A 14,656-nucleotide genomic window follows, 5' to 3' on the forward strand; every position below is an offset into this window, starting at 1 on the left:
TAATTATGTAATTGTATTATTTTAGCTATAGCTTGGGACCGCGCTTCAAGACTGACAATAATATCAACGCGCAGTTTGTTAAAAATAAACATAAATTCACGCAAAAAATATTATTACTATTATTAGGCACAAAAAGTTCTAGTCCGACCGTATATTAACACATTTTCTATTTACTTGTAATATTAATATTGTTTAGCTATTTGTAAAAATTAAAACTGAGTAATATTCAAGTAATATTTTATTTATCAAAATTTTAGATTATTATATTATAGTTATGATAATCTAATTAAATGGGATTATTAATTACGGCAATTTCTTCAACATGTTTTTAATGCTTTATTCACATTTGCATATATCTCGCGATCTCGGCATATTATATTCTTTATATTTAAATATATGAATAATTCATCCGAATATAACGAGACTTCAATCGCTATCGCAGTCAGACAAAGTAGGACGGCACTTGTTATTACGTTAAAAAATTACTCGGAAAATTCGTGTTGCGTCAATCAGACCGTAAAGACACTGAGTGACGTATTACAAAATATAATCATTCAATTAGCGGGTGCAACTAATCAGAAGAGGAAAGTTCACTTTGACAGAAGATCTGAAGAGAGTATAAATTGCGCAATTCTTCGTATTATAGCGCGTATACCTTTCCTTTTAACATGCTATTCTACGTTGACTGACATGTGTTGGTCCCTGATTGAGGACGACGATATATATTGAACTGTAATACCACTAAGAAAGAGAAGTAATTTTCAACTATTTCTTATCAGTTTCTTTGCAAAGTGTAATTAATTGATTTTATTTCATTATTTTTAAATAAATATGTTCAGAACAGTGAAATTTTTGTTAAAATGTTATTTTATTCTAAATAAATATGTGGAAAAAAGTAAGTAAATATGCTATTAGGAGCCTAATAAATATTTTTTTGGATTAAAATACTTTTTTTCTCAGTGTGCTTTTATCTATTTTAAATACGACAATTTTTATTAAGAACAATATATTCTGTTCTGTTACTGTGGATACAACTCGACGTCTTGTAATCGCGTTTTATTCAAATAAATATAAAATCACAGATTTAATTAATTAATCGCTAGCGAGCCAACTGTTTCCATTAAGAGTACATTTTGCTACAATACAGGATGTTCAACAAATCGTAAAAAAATTGTGACGATAATGTTTCGATCACGGCATCCTAACCAGCATAGAACATTATAGTCAAACATACTTTTATCACTTTTTCAAAAATTAATGCGATTAATGAAATAAATTAATCGTATATTTTCACTTTCTCTCCGGTTGTGCAACGATTTATCAGACACATAAATCACGCAATGTCTTGTGATGTAGAAAGTTGCTTAAGAAAAATGTATATATGTATATTCATATCGCTATCTTTTTCTTTTATGCTGGCTCGACTCGCTAGTATTTTGCATCAAAAATTAAAATATATATTCAGTCTAAAACGATTAACTCACGAGAAATGGCATATGAATTAATACAGTCCGACTTATTTTGGAAATAATAATATCACTGCGCATATAATTTACAAATTTTTTAATGTAACGATATTACATAGGACAAGATATTGTAGAAAGTATTTAGCAAGAATCGGAATCGAGAGAAATAATCATTCTTCACGATATCTTATTAGCATTATTGCCCGACATGCCAATATTCCTGAGTTAATTTTTATTATTTATGGTATTCGACTATTTAATAAATTGATTTTCGCTCCATATATCTTAAATACGAATTCATTGCATCTTTCGAAGTCGCCAACAAGTCCGCTCGTTAGCAAAAGAAATAAAGTAACATGTAACATATGAAACAGCTTACACAGTACACTCTTTTCCAAGACCTATGCCCCTTTACATAACATTATACGTTTTTAAAGAAAGTTCAATGTAGCTGCCATGTATTAAGTAAAAAGAAAGTAAAGAAGCATACCTTCCTTATATTGTATGTATTGATTTAGATACAACACATTATTACAGTGTGACTGTGTAAATATAGTTCGCATAAAGTAAAAGCACACGTCACTTTGTTCAAAGGGATGATCGCTAGTAAGTTATTTTTAAGCCTACATAAATTGAAATGTTTTCTGGTACAATGACTATGAATAGACATCTAATCGGTAGAATCAATGGAATCGGCGAAATATGTTCACGAGTAACTATATAATCAATTTACACAGAACAATTCTTTTAATTATATGTCAAAATCAATATCTATTTCAAAAGGTGATTTTAGAGCTCAAAATAAGAGACAAAGTATCATGACTATAAGTAATTTATTTCTCAAATAGTTATATATAACATTAAATGAGATATTGACATATAATTAAGAATTATCTTATATACTCAACTCTTTATCCATGAAATAAATTAAATTTCGAACCCTAATATATAACCAACATAATATTTAAAAATAACATCATAGCCTTCCCATATAGTCTTCCCAAAAATTTTAAAACAATCTGGATATGCTAAATTTTTTTCAGTTAACTCTTTAACTTCGGGTATATATTCATAAGCAATCCCCGCATCGCAGCATATCTTAAAATCGTAAAATCGCTTATTGACGACAGCCGTAGTTAAAGGGTTAAATAACAGTAGTGACAAACGCTACGTCATTAAATAAATAAGACACATATTGCAAAATTCTGACTAAATAGAAAATAAATTTTTGAGTTTGTCTCACTTACTATAGTGTGTAATAAGGAACAAAGTTATTTCTTTTTATCATATTTATCTACGTTTTTATTTCGCTTCTTTTCTCGATACGAAGATGAAAATGACGGATACGATAAAGGCACTTTTAAAACCTGATGTACACAACGTCAGTGCATTTTCATCTATACAATAAATTTACATACATAAAAACTCATAAGAGAAACTTAGAAATAATTTCAATCAATGAATTTATAACATAGTGACATTATCCGATAATTTTAAAAATTGCAGAGAAACTTTTAAACGAATTTTTTCATAATTCCATAACTAGTATTCATTTGTTAGATGCAAATATTCAAACTCACTTACGGTTTTTTTATTATAGAGATGCAATATTACTTTTGCGTCATTACCGTAATTATTGTTAAACACTTCATGGAATATAACTAACGCTTCTGCATTAGAGAACAACATCGGTTTTACAAATGCATGTATGTTATCACGATGTTACTTACTATAAAAAGATTAAAAACGTTTAAATAAAACATTAAGCGCTTTTATATTACATAACAAAAACTAATAAACGTTCAAAAATGAAGCACAGCCACTATGCATGTTACAAAGTATTAAATAAACGCATGCTAAAATTGTTTCGAGTTGTTTGATGTTGTAGAGTTCGGAAATCTAAATGATCTTTAATTAAATTAAATAAGAACTGAATAGAACGTACCGTTGTCTATGTAACTATACAATCTTCATTTCTTCAATCTTTTCAATTGGTGTTTAACGCCATTAATGTCTATGATTCGCGGCATAAAAATCGAAGATGTGGTTATTTATGTATATAGTGTTTCGTCGGATAAAAAATATATTCCCGTGAAGACGTGTATTATAATATAACATAAACTTACATCGAAAATATACATCACTCTTTAGAATATACACGCGATATATGTTGTATAAAAATCTAGTTTCCAAGATTCACATACTACGTTTACGCGAGCGTTACTTCTGTAGTAACTTACGATAATTTCTTCGCGTAAACGGGATTTTGTAGTAACTTACAATAATATACTCTGCGTAAACTACAGAAGTAACGCTCGCGTAAACGTAGTAACTAATAACATAAGACACTTCTTCAAATAATGTTAGATTAAAAGAAAAAAAAACGCCTATGTACACGCGCAAACAACTTAGTCCAGTTTATCAGAGACCAATGGAAATCTGACTATTCTCAATTGCCGACCGTAGTCGCAAACGACGCTGTCTCCCAACGCCAACATTTGCTTCACGAAAATGCAGCTGTCTTTATGACCCAATCTTACTTCTCGCACTGGCTCGCCCGTTCTTACGTCCCAGACTACTAATGATCCCTGAAACATTAACGGTCAGATCGAGATTTATTTTTGTGTATCGATAAATATTTAAGAGAATCAGTTTTATATATGTGTATATAGTATATATACCTGATTACTAGTTATGAGAAGATGATGCGTCAACATCACTAATTGTAAGCTATAAGCTACTTTGTGTGCCGGCAAAGTATGTAATAAGTGTCCTTGAAAGCGTTCCCAGACACACAATTTTTCATCTGTTCCGATGCTTATCACATAGGACACTGAACATGTGATAGCGGCTACAGCACCATCGTGGGCTTGAATACTATACATGCATGCTCCTGTAAGAATATTACATAAAAGCATTAGATTAGGAGACATAACAATTATAATAAATTACCAAATATATTTGTTGAAATGGGAGGAGCGGAGATGTTTACCTGTCAAAAGATCCCACACACACAATAATCCATCTTGAGACCCACTACCGGATGTCATGGGACTTATTCTATCAATAAAGAGGCACGATATCGGACCGCTATGTCCGTGAAGCGTATACAGAGGCAGCTGATCTTCTAGCCTAGATAATATAAAAATAGTAAATACATGAACAATTTTTAGAAAAAGCAAACTGGAGTATATTAGACTATATATACATATATACCTGTATACTTTCAAAGTATGATCCTGGCTGCCTGTTAATACACGCCCGCCTTCGCTATCTAAAACAGTGATCGCTTGTTGATGCGCTCTATAAGAGCCAATTTTCATGCAGCGCAGGTCTTCCTCTGTTTGCATGGTGTTATTTATATCCATGGGCGAACCAGCGCTTCCCGTTCGCACATGCGCTAAAATAGGAGGTCAATTAAATGTAAATATATTTTAATAAAGAAATAACCTTGTTATTTATATACAATATAACATAGAAATAAATTCATTATCATAATAGATTCATGAGCCATTATCTTATATTATTTACTTCTTCTGTAAGATGTAAAGCCCCAATCAATCTGCTGGCCTTCGCTGTAACTCTCAAGTTGCAAAAAGTCGACAGCTCCATTCAATTTAGCTGCCACTACTCTGCTACCGATGAGTTTAACTGCGGAGATTCCAAGTCCCGATCCATCATCGAAGAGACACTGAGTAAAGAAGAAAAAAAATTATTAAATGAATAAATTAATTTACGTTTAATAATACATTCACTCAGATTATTTGTGTCTCACCTTGAATCTACCGGTCGTACCCTCCCAAAATTCGAGACTGCCATTAGCGCATCCCACTACTATGAGATTTTCCTGATAATCCATGCACCAAATCGCCGATATGATGTGCGACGATTGTATTGTGCGATCGGTATTTATGGAGGACGTGCTGCCAACTAAATTGTTTGACCTTCCGGGAAGAAAGCTCATTTGTTCCCTGGTTTTAGATTTTTGCATCTCCTCGATCGACTTATTGTGTTCCTCGAATAAGACTTTATATCGGTCCCCGAAGTCGAAGCCTTGATCATAATTCTTTTGCGAAGGTGTATATTTTATGGTTGAGAATTTGATGTTGATCGCCGGTTTCAGATCGGGAAGATCGTAAGCACTGCCTAAGCTTCGACGTAATAGCTTCTGCTTGTTGTCGCTACCGAGCTCATTGATTTGATAATCGTAATCCAACATGGTCCCTATAGACCGTCTTTTGTGGTTGTTGTTATTGTTGCTATTAACCCTTCGCATATTGTAAGCGGGAGATAGCTTTCCCTGATACATCGCCGAGGCCGGTGAATAAAATCCCATCGACTGTGCCGCCTCCATTTCCCCCCTGGAAGGTGGCGAGCCGCTTTCGTAATCCGACATCAACTCGTCGGCATCCGGTGACATTTGACTCAACGTTTTCTGCGGACCGCTGAAGAATTGTCGTCTATCGATATGCGCCAATTGCTCGCCGGACGTCGAATCCCATATCCTGATGTGTCCCGCTAAACACGTGCTAGCCACGGTGTTACCGTCCGTCGCGATACATTCCACTTCCTGAGTATGACCTTCCAAAACCAGCGGTACCGCCTCCAGCACTAACTGAGTTACGGAGTCGTGCGTCTTTTCTTGTTGGTGCCAGCTGGCTCGCCACTCCGCGTAATTTCTCGTGCAGATACAACGGTACAGTACGACCATCGTATAAGCGACTACGATCACGCTAATAAGACACAGCAGAGCCGCCAGAAATATCTCCATCGGACTCGACGGTACAAAAGGCGCATCCGTATTAAATACGCGCCCTTCCGATCTCGACGGAACTTCCATATCTAAAAAATAAAAGGGAGCGTAAAAAGGTTGAAAATTCGATAACCAACTTTTCGTAACGTTCAACTGAAAGAGCCAAACCTGAAAAATCTAGAGGATCGAGCGCGGCGGTAGCGAGACTCTGCCACTGGAAGTGTTGTATGTCATTTGGGTTACTAATTTGTTTTGCTAATTGCGGGCTCACTGCGTGCGATAACTTTATCGTCGGTAATATAGTCACTCGACCACCGGCAATCGACACATTGTACATTGAGAGAATCGAAGACCAATGATACAATGATAAGCTATTCCAAGGCGGGAAATCCGTAGGTCTTAACTTGTTTAATTCCTCTGTTGCGTTATTAGTTAGAGCCTAAAAAGATATATATTTTTTTAAATATATGGGCTATAAAAAAAAATACGAGAACGTTTTGTCCATTGGAGATGAAAAAGTCACCTGTTCATTTAAATTAACCGGGGCTATGGTTGCGGGCGATATGGACATAGGTGTTGCCGTATTTAGCTCAACATAGTTTAATGACTGAGGCTTGTCCACCGTATATCCGTCAATGTCAGTTTCTGGCTTCAGCGTCTCGCTAAGGTGTATTATGTGCTCGATGATACCAGAATCGTTAATGGTCATGCTGATCCACACGACCATCCCTACCATAAATGCGCGCTGGAAAATTCGCGTCCGCGCCCAGAAATGCACCAGTCTTAAACGCTTGGGGATTTTTGCCAGGGTGTGAGTATTCTGCGTATTCGGAGCGATAACGTTCGTCGGGCCGGTAGACAGACCGTTCAATCTCGGATGAGACTTGGAGCGGAATATATGAGGCTTCCTGTTGGTAATGGTGGTGGTAAACTGTTGTCTGCGCGATGTCTGAATGTGCGACAGGTGAAACTTGGAATTCTCGTTGGACAGCTCCGTTCGTCTGATGTCGATCGCCAGGATCGTCGAGAAGAATACCATTTGCAGGAAAAAGTCATTCAGCAGTCCAACAATGGCAAATATGCAAAATTCCTGGATAGCAGGGACGAAAGTGAATAGCCCGATAGTCAAGATCGTCACTTCCGTGAGTAGATTCTTCGTAATGGACCATCCCTCCTTGGATAAAGCCTGAGCGACGCGTATTTTCACGTCCAATTGGGCGGGCGTGCTGACGACACTCTTAGTCAACACCTGAACGTTTTCGAGTCCGAAGATAATCACCAAGTACGGAAACACCTCCTTGGCACTCATGTTCAGTGTTAGACCGAAGAAGAAACACTCACCCACGGTCATTGACAGCGAGCCCATCACCGTCACGCTGGCACTGAATGCAATGCCAATTTTAGACTTTACTAGTTCTATCTTCCGCACTTGGAAGTACTCGTAGAAAAATAAGGCTAGGGAAGTCATCATCAGCGGGAAGAATTCACTGTAATTGAATTCACCGGGATAGAAGATATTCAATATTTCACCGCGCGCATCAACGTCCGTGCCGTTGTCGGCGTTTTGATGCAGAGGATAATAGGTTCTCAGTCGGTGCTGCAATCCTTTTATGAATCTACAAGTAAATAACATGTACGTTAATATAATCACAATAATGAATTAAAAAATAACGAATTATATGAACTCACTCCTGATCGTATTTCTTCAAATAAATGGTTACGGCATATTGGAGGATTCTCTGACGAACTCTAGCAGGATACCGTTTCACTCCTGTTTCCTTTAAATTCATTCCAAACATCACTTCCGCGAGACTTATTTTTCCCCTCTGAAAATTCTGTAATAATAAAGATAAAAACAAATTAACCATTTTTTTTCGTCTCACACTAAAGATAAGACTAACCTAACATGCCAAAATGAAAAGAATGCTTTATCTGTTTCGTTACAATAAAAAAATAATGTGTCATTATCTATGGGACTACTTCATACAGAACAATTGCACTAATTACAGTTTCGTAATATCATAATTGTGTATTTACCTGATACGAAAATATTGTATTAATGAGGTTTGTGTCCTGAGCGAATAACTCTATACTTTGTTGCCAGAGATTTGCGGGCGACAGAACAAGACAGTTGTACTCCGGCAAAACCTCGGCCTTCTTGCCGTTTCTTTTCTTCACCGCTTCAATGTGCAGGCACACCTGGCCAAGTGTTTTCAATCTAAAAATCAGATCACATCATTATTCTAAAGAACAGGTGCCTTGCAAAATGATCAATTCTTTTTGTATTTCTTTTAACGACAAGTATACTGTTTTCCGTATATCTTGCGCTACATAAAACAATTTTTGAATGTATCTAAACGTCTTAAAAAAGAAGTTGGACATGTAAGACTCTCCTCAGAAGCAAATAGCTTAATTAACATCTTATTTGCTGTCGTGTATGAGTTATCGACACCAATTGGACGGAGCACTCACGTTTCTGGATGCTGATAGTTCCGTATGATCTCCAAGAGATTGAACACTTCGTAGAGGGGTCCCCTGAAGGCGTCCATCAGCGTCAGGTCCTCGTTCCACGGCATCACTCCGATTCTCAACACCACTTGTTGGACGTAGAGCACCGAGGTCTCCGTGCCGTTCGCCGGTAGGACAGTGTTGTTGATCAGGGTTTTCGGGGCATTGCCCGGCATGGGTAGATTGACAAGCGGGTAGCTGCGACAATCGGACAAATCAGTCTCTCGCTGTGGATCCACTCGAGGCGCCGGGTATCGGGATGAAAAGGGAGATAAACTCACCAGCATAGCAAGAGAACCGATATCGCGAGCGAGAGTACGGCGATGGGATGGGAGGAGCAGAATAGGCCGTGGGCATAGTAGACCCCGGCCACCCTGTCCGGCAGACTGCGAGACATTTCACCTACGTGCTGCGCCGTCCGTGCGACATCCCCCGATTGCAGGCCGCCGTGCCGCCCCTAAACTGACCTGGCAACATCCAACACGAGGCGCTCTAAGTATCGACACGGTAGCCGTGACACATGATACGCCGCGCGGCGCGGAGAGAGATAGGTTAGAAGGAACAAAAAGGCGCCGCGTGTTTTTCTCATCGATTATCGCCGTCGTTACGCAACTCCGGAGGAGTGCGTGTGCGTCGTTACGCCCAGATATTTAATTCGCGGCGCCGTTTTGAACGGCGCGATAACGGAATTCTCCGGCCTCCGCGAGCGAGCGAAGAGGCGTTCTCCAAAATTCGCGCGGCGGACGCCAGTTCACGTCTCGCTACACGCAGCACGGCTCTCGACTTACGGTATCCCCTAACCATCCCGCATCATCGTCCACGTTCCCGCGCGATGCGACGCTCCAGTCCAGGAAGGCTTGAAAGTATCGATCGTTTCCTGCGGGGCACGATCGCGACGTCCTCGATGACGACGACGACGACGACGGTGCGCAGTTTGGTTCCCTCTTTCGGTCTCGCGCTTCGCCGCGCGCGCGGAGGCGGACAGAGGCGGACGAGCACTGGAGTCGGGACGACGAGCGATAAAAATATAATTAACGCGCGATAAAATCCCGGCCGGGAGGCAAACAAAAAAAAAGGAACTACGCCGCGCGGCGCGTGCACGGTACCGCGTCGGAGGTTATGTTCGGCGCGCTCGTTTTTGCGGCGCATTAAAGGCCGCGTTAAAAACCGTGGCGACGTCGGCGACGGCGGCGGGGGAGAGGTGGAGGAAGACGCGCCGCACTTGGGGGATCGATTCCGCGGCGCGCTCGTACGAATCGCTGATCGCTGCGCCCGCACGTGCGTCGCGGGCCGCGCGTCACCGCTCGCGTAAACTCGCTCCAACTCGCTCGAGCGGGCGAGAGAGAGCGGAACAAAAATCCCGGCGAGCAGAGGGACGCCGAGGGACGAGCGAGCGTGACGCGTGACGGCGGCGCGCCTGGACGTGATCGTAGCGTGCGGACGACGATGACGATGTTGACGATTAGTATTCCGCTTCTTCGCTCCGCTTACATTCCTCAATCCTCGCGCGCGCGATAAGCTGGCAAATGTCTCCGCGGACGGCCCTCCCCCCGGGGTCCTCGAGTCGATCCGGAGTGCACTGGCCGACGGCGAGGCCGGGTCCCGCCGGGTTGATTTATTTTTGAATCGAGGAGAGCCCAACCTGCCCAACCCGGGCCGAGCCCCCGGCGCGTGGCCAATCGCCAGGTGCGTCGCCGAACGCACACGTGGCCGACCGAGAAGGGATGGAAGGGAAAAGAGAGCGAAACTGGCTCGGTCAGCTCGGTGACGGCACGGCACACTGACGGCTGGTGACGAGCGGCGGGCGCGCGAACAGAGAAGGTTTATCCGTTTTGTCCGCTCGCGCGGACGAGGTCCGTCGCGTAACTGGCCACGCGCCCGGAGTGTGCGATGCGTGCACACTCGCCGAGTCGCGCAGTTATAACTAATCCGTGATTCGATCGCATGCATAATCGAAGGCCTCCCGCGGTAATGTGCCTCGCGGGAAAAAAAAGGTTTTTGCGCGCGTCTGCATATATAATGCAGAGACGCAGAAACGATTGTTCGAGAATTCGGGAGAGATTGACGGGATGGATGGAGAGAGAGGAAAAGAAGAATTTCCGAAAAATGTCCGAATAAAATTAAAATTGTCACGGGAATTCAGGAAGTATGATAAAATTCTTGCACGAGTTTCTCGATGAAAATCAGGGTTTCCTGCTGGAGAAGCATTAGGGGACTTAAATTATGAAAAGCTTTTGTGATATAGTTAACAACGATAATTAAACAATTGAGAGATAAATTATATTTAAATTAAAAAAAGAATTCTTACGGGAATTCAGAAAGAAAATGATAAAACTCTTGTGCAGTCTCTTGATGAAAATTAGAATTTATTGCTGGAGAATGGAAGCGTTAGGGCACACTTAAATAATGAAAAGCTTTTGTGATAAGTTGATAACAATAATTTAACAATTGAGAGATAAATGATATTTAAATTACACGAGCGCTTTTCCTCATAGAGGGCTCTAACAATTGCAATATCGGAATGACCGCTTTCTGTTTAGAATTGTTAAAATCCATTCTTTTCTGTCGCTATCTATTCATGAGGCTTCATCGCATGCATATAGCTATAACAGCTTGAATGCTACGAATAAAACTTAATTTTTCGAGTAGGGCGGCTATAGGAGTCTCGCAAATAGATTTTCTGTTGCAAAAAGCTCGTGAGCGGAGCGGAGGAACCTCGCAAATAGATTTCAAGCTGCAAAAAAGAGCTCACGAGTTAATATCGAAGTTGATATTTAACGAGAAAAAACATCTCGAGTATCATAATTGAAAATGTCATGTTAAACACTCGTGATATAACATTATTTATATTACGTTTCTTTATGAGAGTTGTATGTAAATTTTACTTCCCCCTTTTTAAAATTATCTCTTCCCGTTCGCTTTAACTTCTACTGTAGATTATAAAAACAAATTTCTCTCAAAATCGAGATTTGTCTGCCGTGGTATTAATGGGAGATCATGACCTTCTTCCTTTATATTTTTTTTTGCCGCATTTCAAATTAATCATACAACACGCGTGGCGGTCAAGAAGAAAACGCGAGGTCACTTTAATACGTAGTTAACACCGCGCGTCGTTAATAATTCGGTTCGTTCCGGTATATATCTTCACGTTCGATTGACTTTAGTCGAGCTCCGCTTCGTGCGGTCGCAAGCCGACCGTCCCGTGTGCGCCTATTATCCCGCGATTGACATGTCTAATTGCATCAATTGCGTAATAAATGGAAATTAGGCTGTTGCAAATGGTCAGTATCGTTCAAGGGTCAATCGTCTGCAAACGTGCGGGCTTGCGTCGACGAGACGTGAGACGCGCGGCTCTCTGCATGCGAGCAAATCGTGGGAGTTTTGGAAAAAGTTCACGTTACTCGCGTTAATACGTCTCGTAATTGATATTAACTAATTGATAAGGTAACGTGATATTGCCCCATTTCTTTTTTCTCCGTTCAGCGCGTGATTTCAATTTTCCGAATTCTATTCCTCTTTCCCTTTTTCATTGTCCAACTTTTGCGCCTTTTATTTTTCACCATTAATGGCCATATGCGAACAATGGGCGAATACGTTTTATGCAGATATGTAAGGAGTATTTTTTTTAATGGTTTTTAAGATCTTTTAGAAGATTTCGGAATATTAGTATACTCATTTTCCTTCTCTCGTTTCCGCTCCACGGTTCCTCTTTTTTTTTCATTGGTGCTCTTATCTTAAGTGCGTTTAAAAAAAGAATGTTTGCATAGTAATAAATGCATAGCAAAGCACATTTATTTATTTGTTTACGACCCATATAGTATCCACAAAACTATTTGAAATTAAAATCGGATAACATACATAACATTCATGCTCACTTGTTTTAAAAAAATAGTCGTTTGTAAGTTTATCGAAATCTATTCGTATATCGTATATCAATAAAATGTTATGAATACTCTGTTATAAATTAAATAATTATTATATAAAATTGCTGTATGTAGTGAATGTAATAATATAATTGTAATTTATATAATTGTAATTTATATAATTATAATTTTATATTTATACAAAAGTTACAGAAGTTAATACATACATATTGATCGATGTACATCGTGGTGCAAAAAGAGCGAGTGATTCTTAACAAGTGATAAAATCAATTGTAATAATCGTAATAATTTTCTTGTAGAAAAATTTCGTCAGATTCACTCATGTGGTTGATCTGGCTAGTATCAAGTTGCCTTATCAAGTTATTTATTTAAAGAATACTGCTTTTTCGACTTGTTTAAGTAAATAATCCTTCTCTTTTCGGTTGGACGACGAAGCGTGCTTCACTTTGTACACACTTCATGTGTTCATTTTTATAAAAGCACGAGTAATTGTGCAAAAAAAAAAGATTTCAATTTTTTCCACTCGTCAGTACTATATTCAGAGATTTTATATAATCGACGACGACAACTTTGATATTAGAAATTATGACGAATTGATTCATCCGATTAAGTGATTACACAATATTTCTGCAACATGTCCCAGAAAATATTATGACATCTTAAAGTCGTATAAGAGATATTTTAAAAGTTTGATTAAACAATAAACATTTTTATAAACTGTGTCACAATCAGATTGGCCGTGACATAAATTCTAACTGATAAATAATCGCGATCGGTAATATAAATATAAGGATCATCCAAATAAAGCATAAATTAGCTGTTTGAGTGAAGTGTAATTTAAGACAGCATAAGAATATATTTATACACAAATAAATATACGTATCACATATCACTGTTGCTAATAGTGCTATATATAGGCACCCCTAACATTTGGACAGATGTCTCATTTCCAGTAACGTCACTTTTCACGAATTCACGTCGAAGTGACACGAGTCTGCTTCATTTGAACGACCCTTATAGCTATATAATTGTTCCAAAAAATATTTTATAAAAGATAATTCAGATGTTCTTTTAGATTTAGAAGGTCTTGAAAATGTTTCTTAAGACATTGGTTGACAAAGTTTTGAGAAAGAATGTTTAGACACATGCTCTACTTTTATATCTATACTCGATTTCCGGTGATAAGTTTATCTGCCCTTTAAGTCGAGCGAGACATTCATAACGCACACAGATATGTGCAAGAAGTATACATCATCCGTCTATGTAATTAACATAATTAGCAAAAAAATAGCCCGTACATGCGCTAGGCGATGACGCGCTATAAAAGAAATAATTGAAAAACAACGTCAAGCGTCATAGATCTGATTTACACCGAGCCTTTGATACGCGTATCAAGTACTATCCATTGGTACGATCGGTGTAAACTAAGGGATTTAGCCCGAATACGGTAGTTGATACGCGTTCTAAATGGTCGGTGTAAACCTGTAAACTAAGCCTGTATTTGCATGTTTGTTGCGGTAATAAAGAATACTATCGAGCGAGATTTACACAAGGCCTTGACCATTGAATTTTTTCATGCAGCCACTGTGTCGCTGTACAGATATATCCGCAAATATTGACCTTTTCTGATCAACGGCAGAGTATCCATTAACACTTTCTTATCAGCATTATGTAATAAAATTTCTTATTGAATAGATGACAGAGTATCTTCAGCATTCGAAATGAATGAAATTGAATTAAAAAAAATAATACAAACTGATAATGTTTTAAGTGAACTCAGGAAAATGTCGATAATTAATTTTCATATTGTTTAAATATAGATATTATAAAATATGCGTAAAATGTAAATAAAAAATGCATTACCGACAAATGGTTCATTTTCAGATAGAGTTATCGAATAGTTATTGAAGTAATTATTGAAGATAATAGCGCGCATCGAGATATACGTATGTATTAGTTTCTCCGACGATTGCCATTGGGTGCACATGTTGCCATCGTTCGGGCGTTCCATACAGAATGTGTCAGAAAATTTATGTGTATAATGA

The 14,656-nt window shown here is 38.8% G+C and overlaps 1 protein-coding gene across 1 annotated transcript; it reads right to left on the reverse strand.

Moving 5' to 3' along the window:
- Positions 1–1,041: 1,041 nt before the first annotated feature.
- Positions 1,042–10,180, reverse strand: Scap (SREBP cleavage activating protein). Its single transcript, XM_071783909.1, has 13 exons — positions 9,516–10,180; positions 9,009–9,194; positions 8,692–8,925; positions 8,257–8,437; positions 7,909–8,054; positions 6,743–7,835; positions 6,388–6,658; positions 5,242–6,308; positions 4,998–5,157; positions 4,683–4,866; positions 4,459–4,598; positions 4,148–4,359; positions 1,042–4,054 (listed from the first exon to the last, which is right to left on the reverse strand). Exons 2-13 carry the CDS (start codon positions 9,122–9,124, stop codon positions 3,875–3,877), a joined length of 3,984 nt encoding a protein of 1,327 aa, XP_071640010.1. The 5' UTR covers positions 9,125–9,194; positions 9,516–10,180; the 3' UTR covers positions 1,042–3,874.
- Positions 10,181–14,656: the final 4,476 nt, after the last annotated feature.

The sequence above is a fragment of the Temnothorax longispinosus genome, chromosome 7 (genome assembly GCF_030848805.1).
Source record: "Temnothorax longispinosus isolate EJ_2023e chromosome 7, Tlon_JGU_v1, whole genome shotgun sequence".
Classification (NCBI taxonomy): Eukaryota; Metazoa; Arthropoda; class Insecta; order Hymenoptera; family Formicidae; genus Temnothorax; species Temnothorax longispinosus.

Bases quoted from the DNA above. Each gene is read 5' to 3' on its own strand.
- Scap (XM_071783909.1), bottom strand. From the start codon at position 9,124: ATGTCTCGCAGTCTGCCGGACAGGGTGGCCGGGGTCTACTATGCCCAC. The intron at 8,926-9,008 runs GTGAGTTTATCT...CGATTGTCGCAG, and splicing joins TCGGTTCTCTTGCTATGCTG to CTACCCGCTTGTCAATCTAC. The intron at 8,055-8,256 runs GTAAATACACAA...TTATTATTACAG, and splicing joins ATACAATATTTTCGTATCAG to AATTTTCAGAGGGGAAAAAT.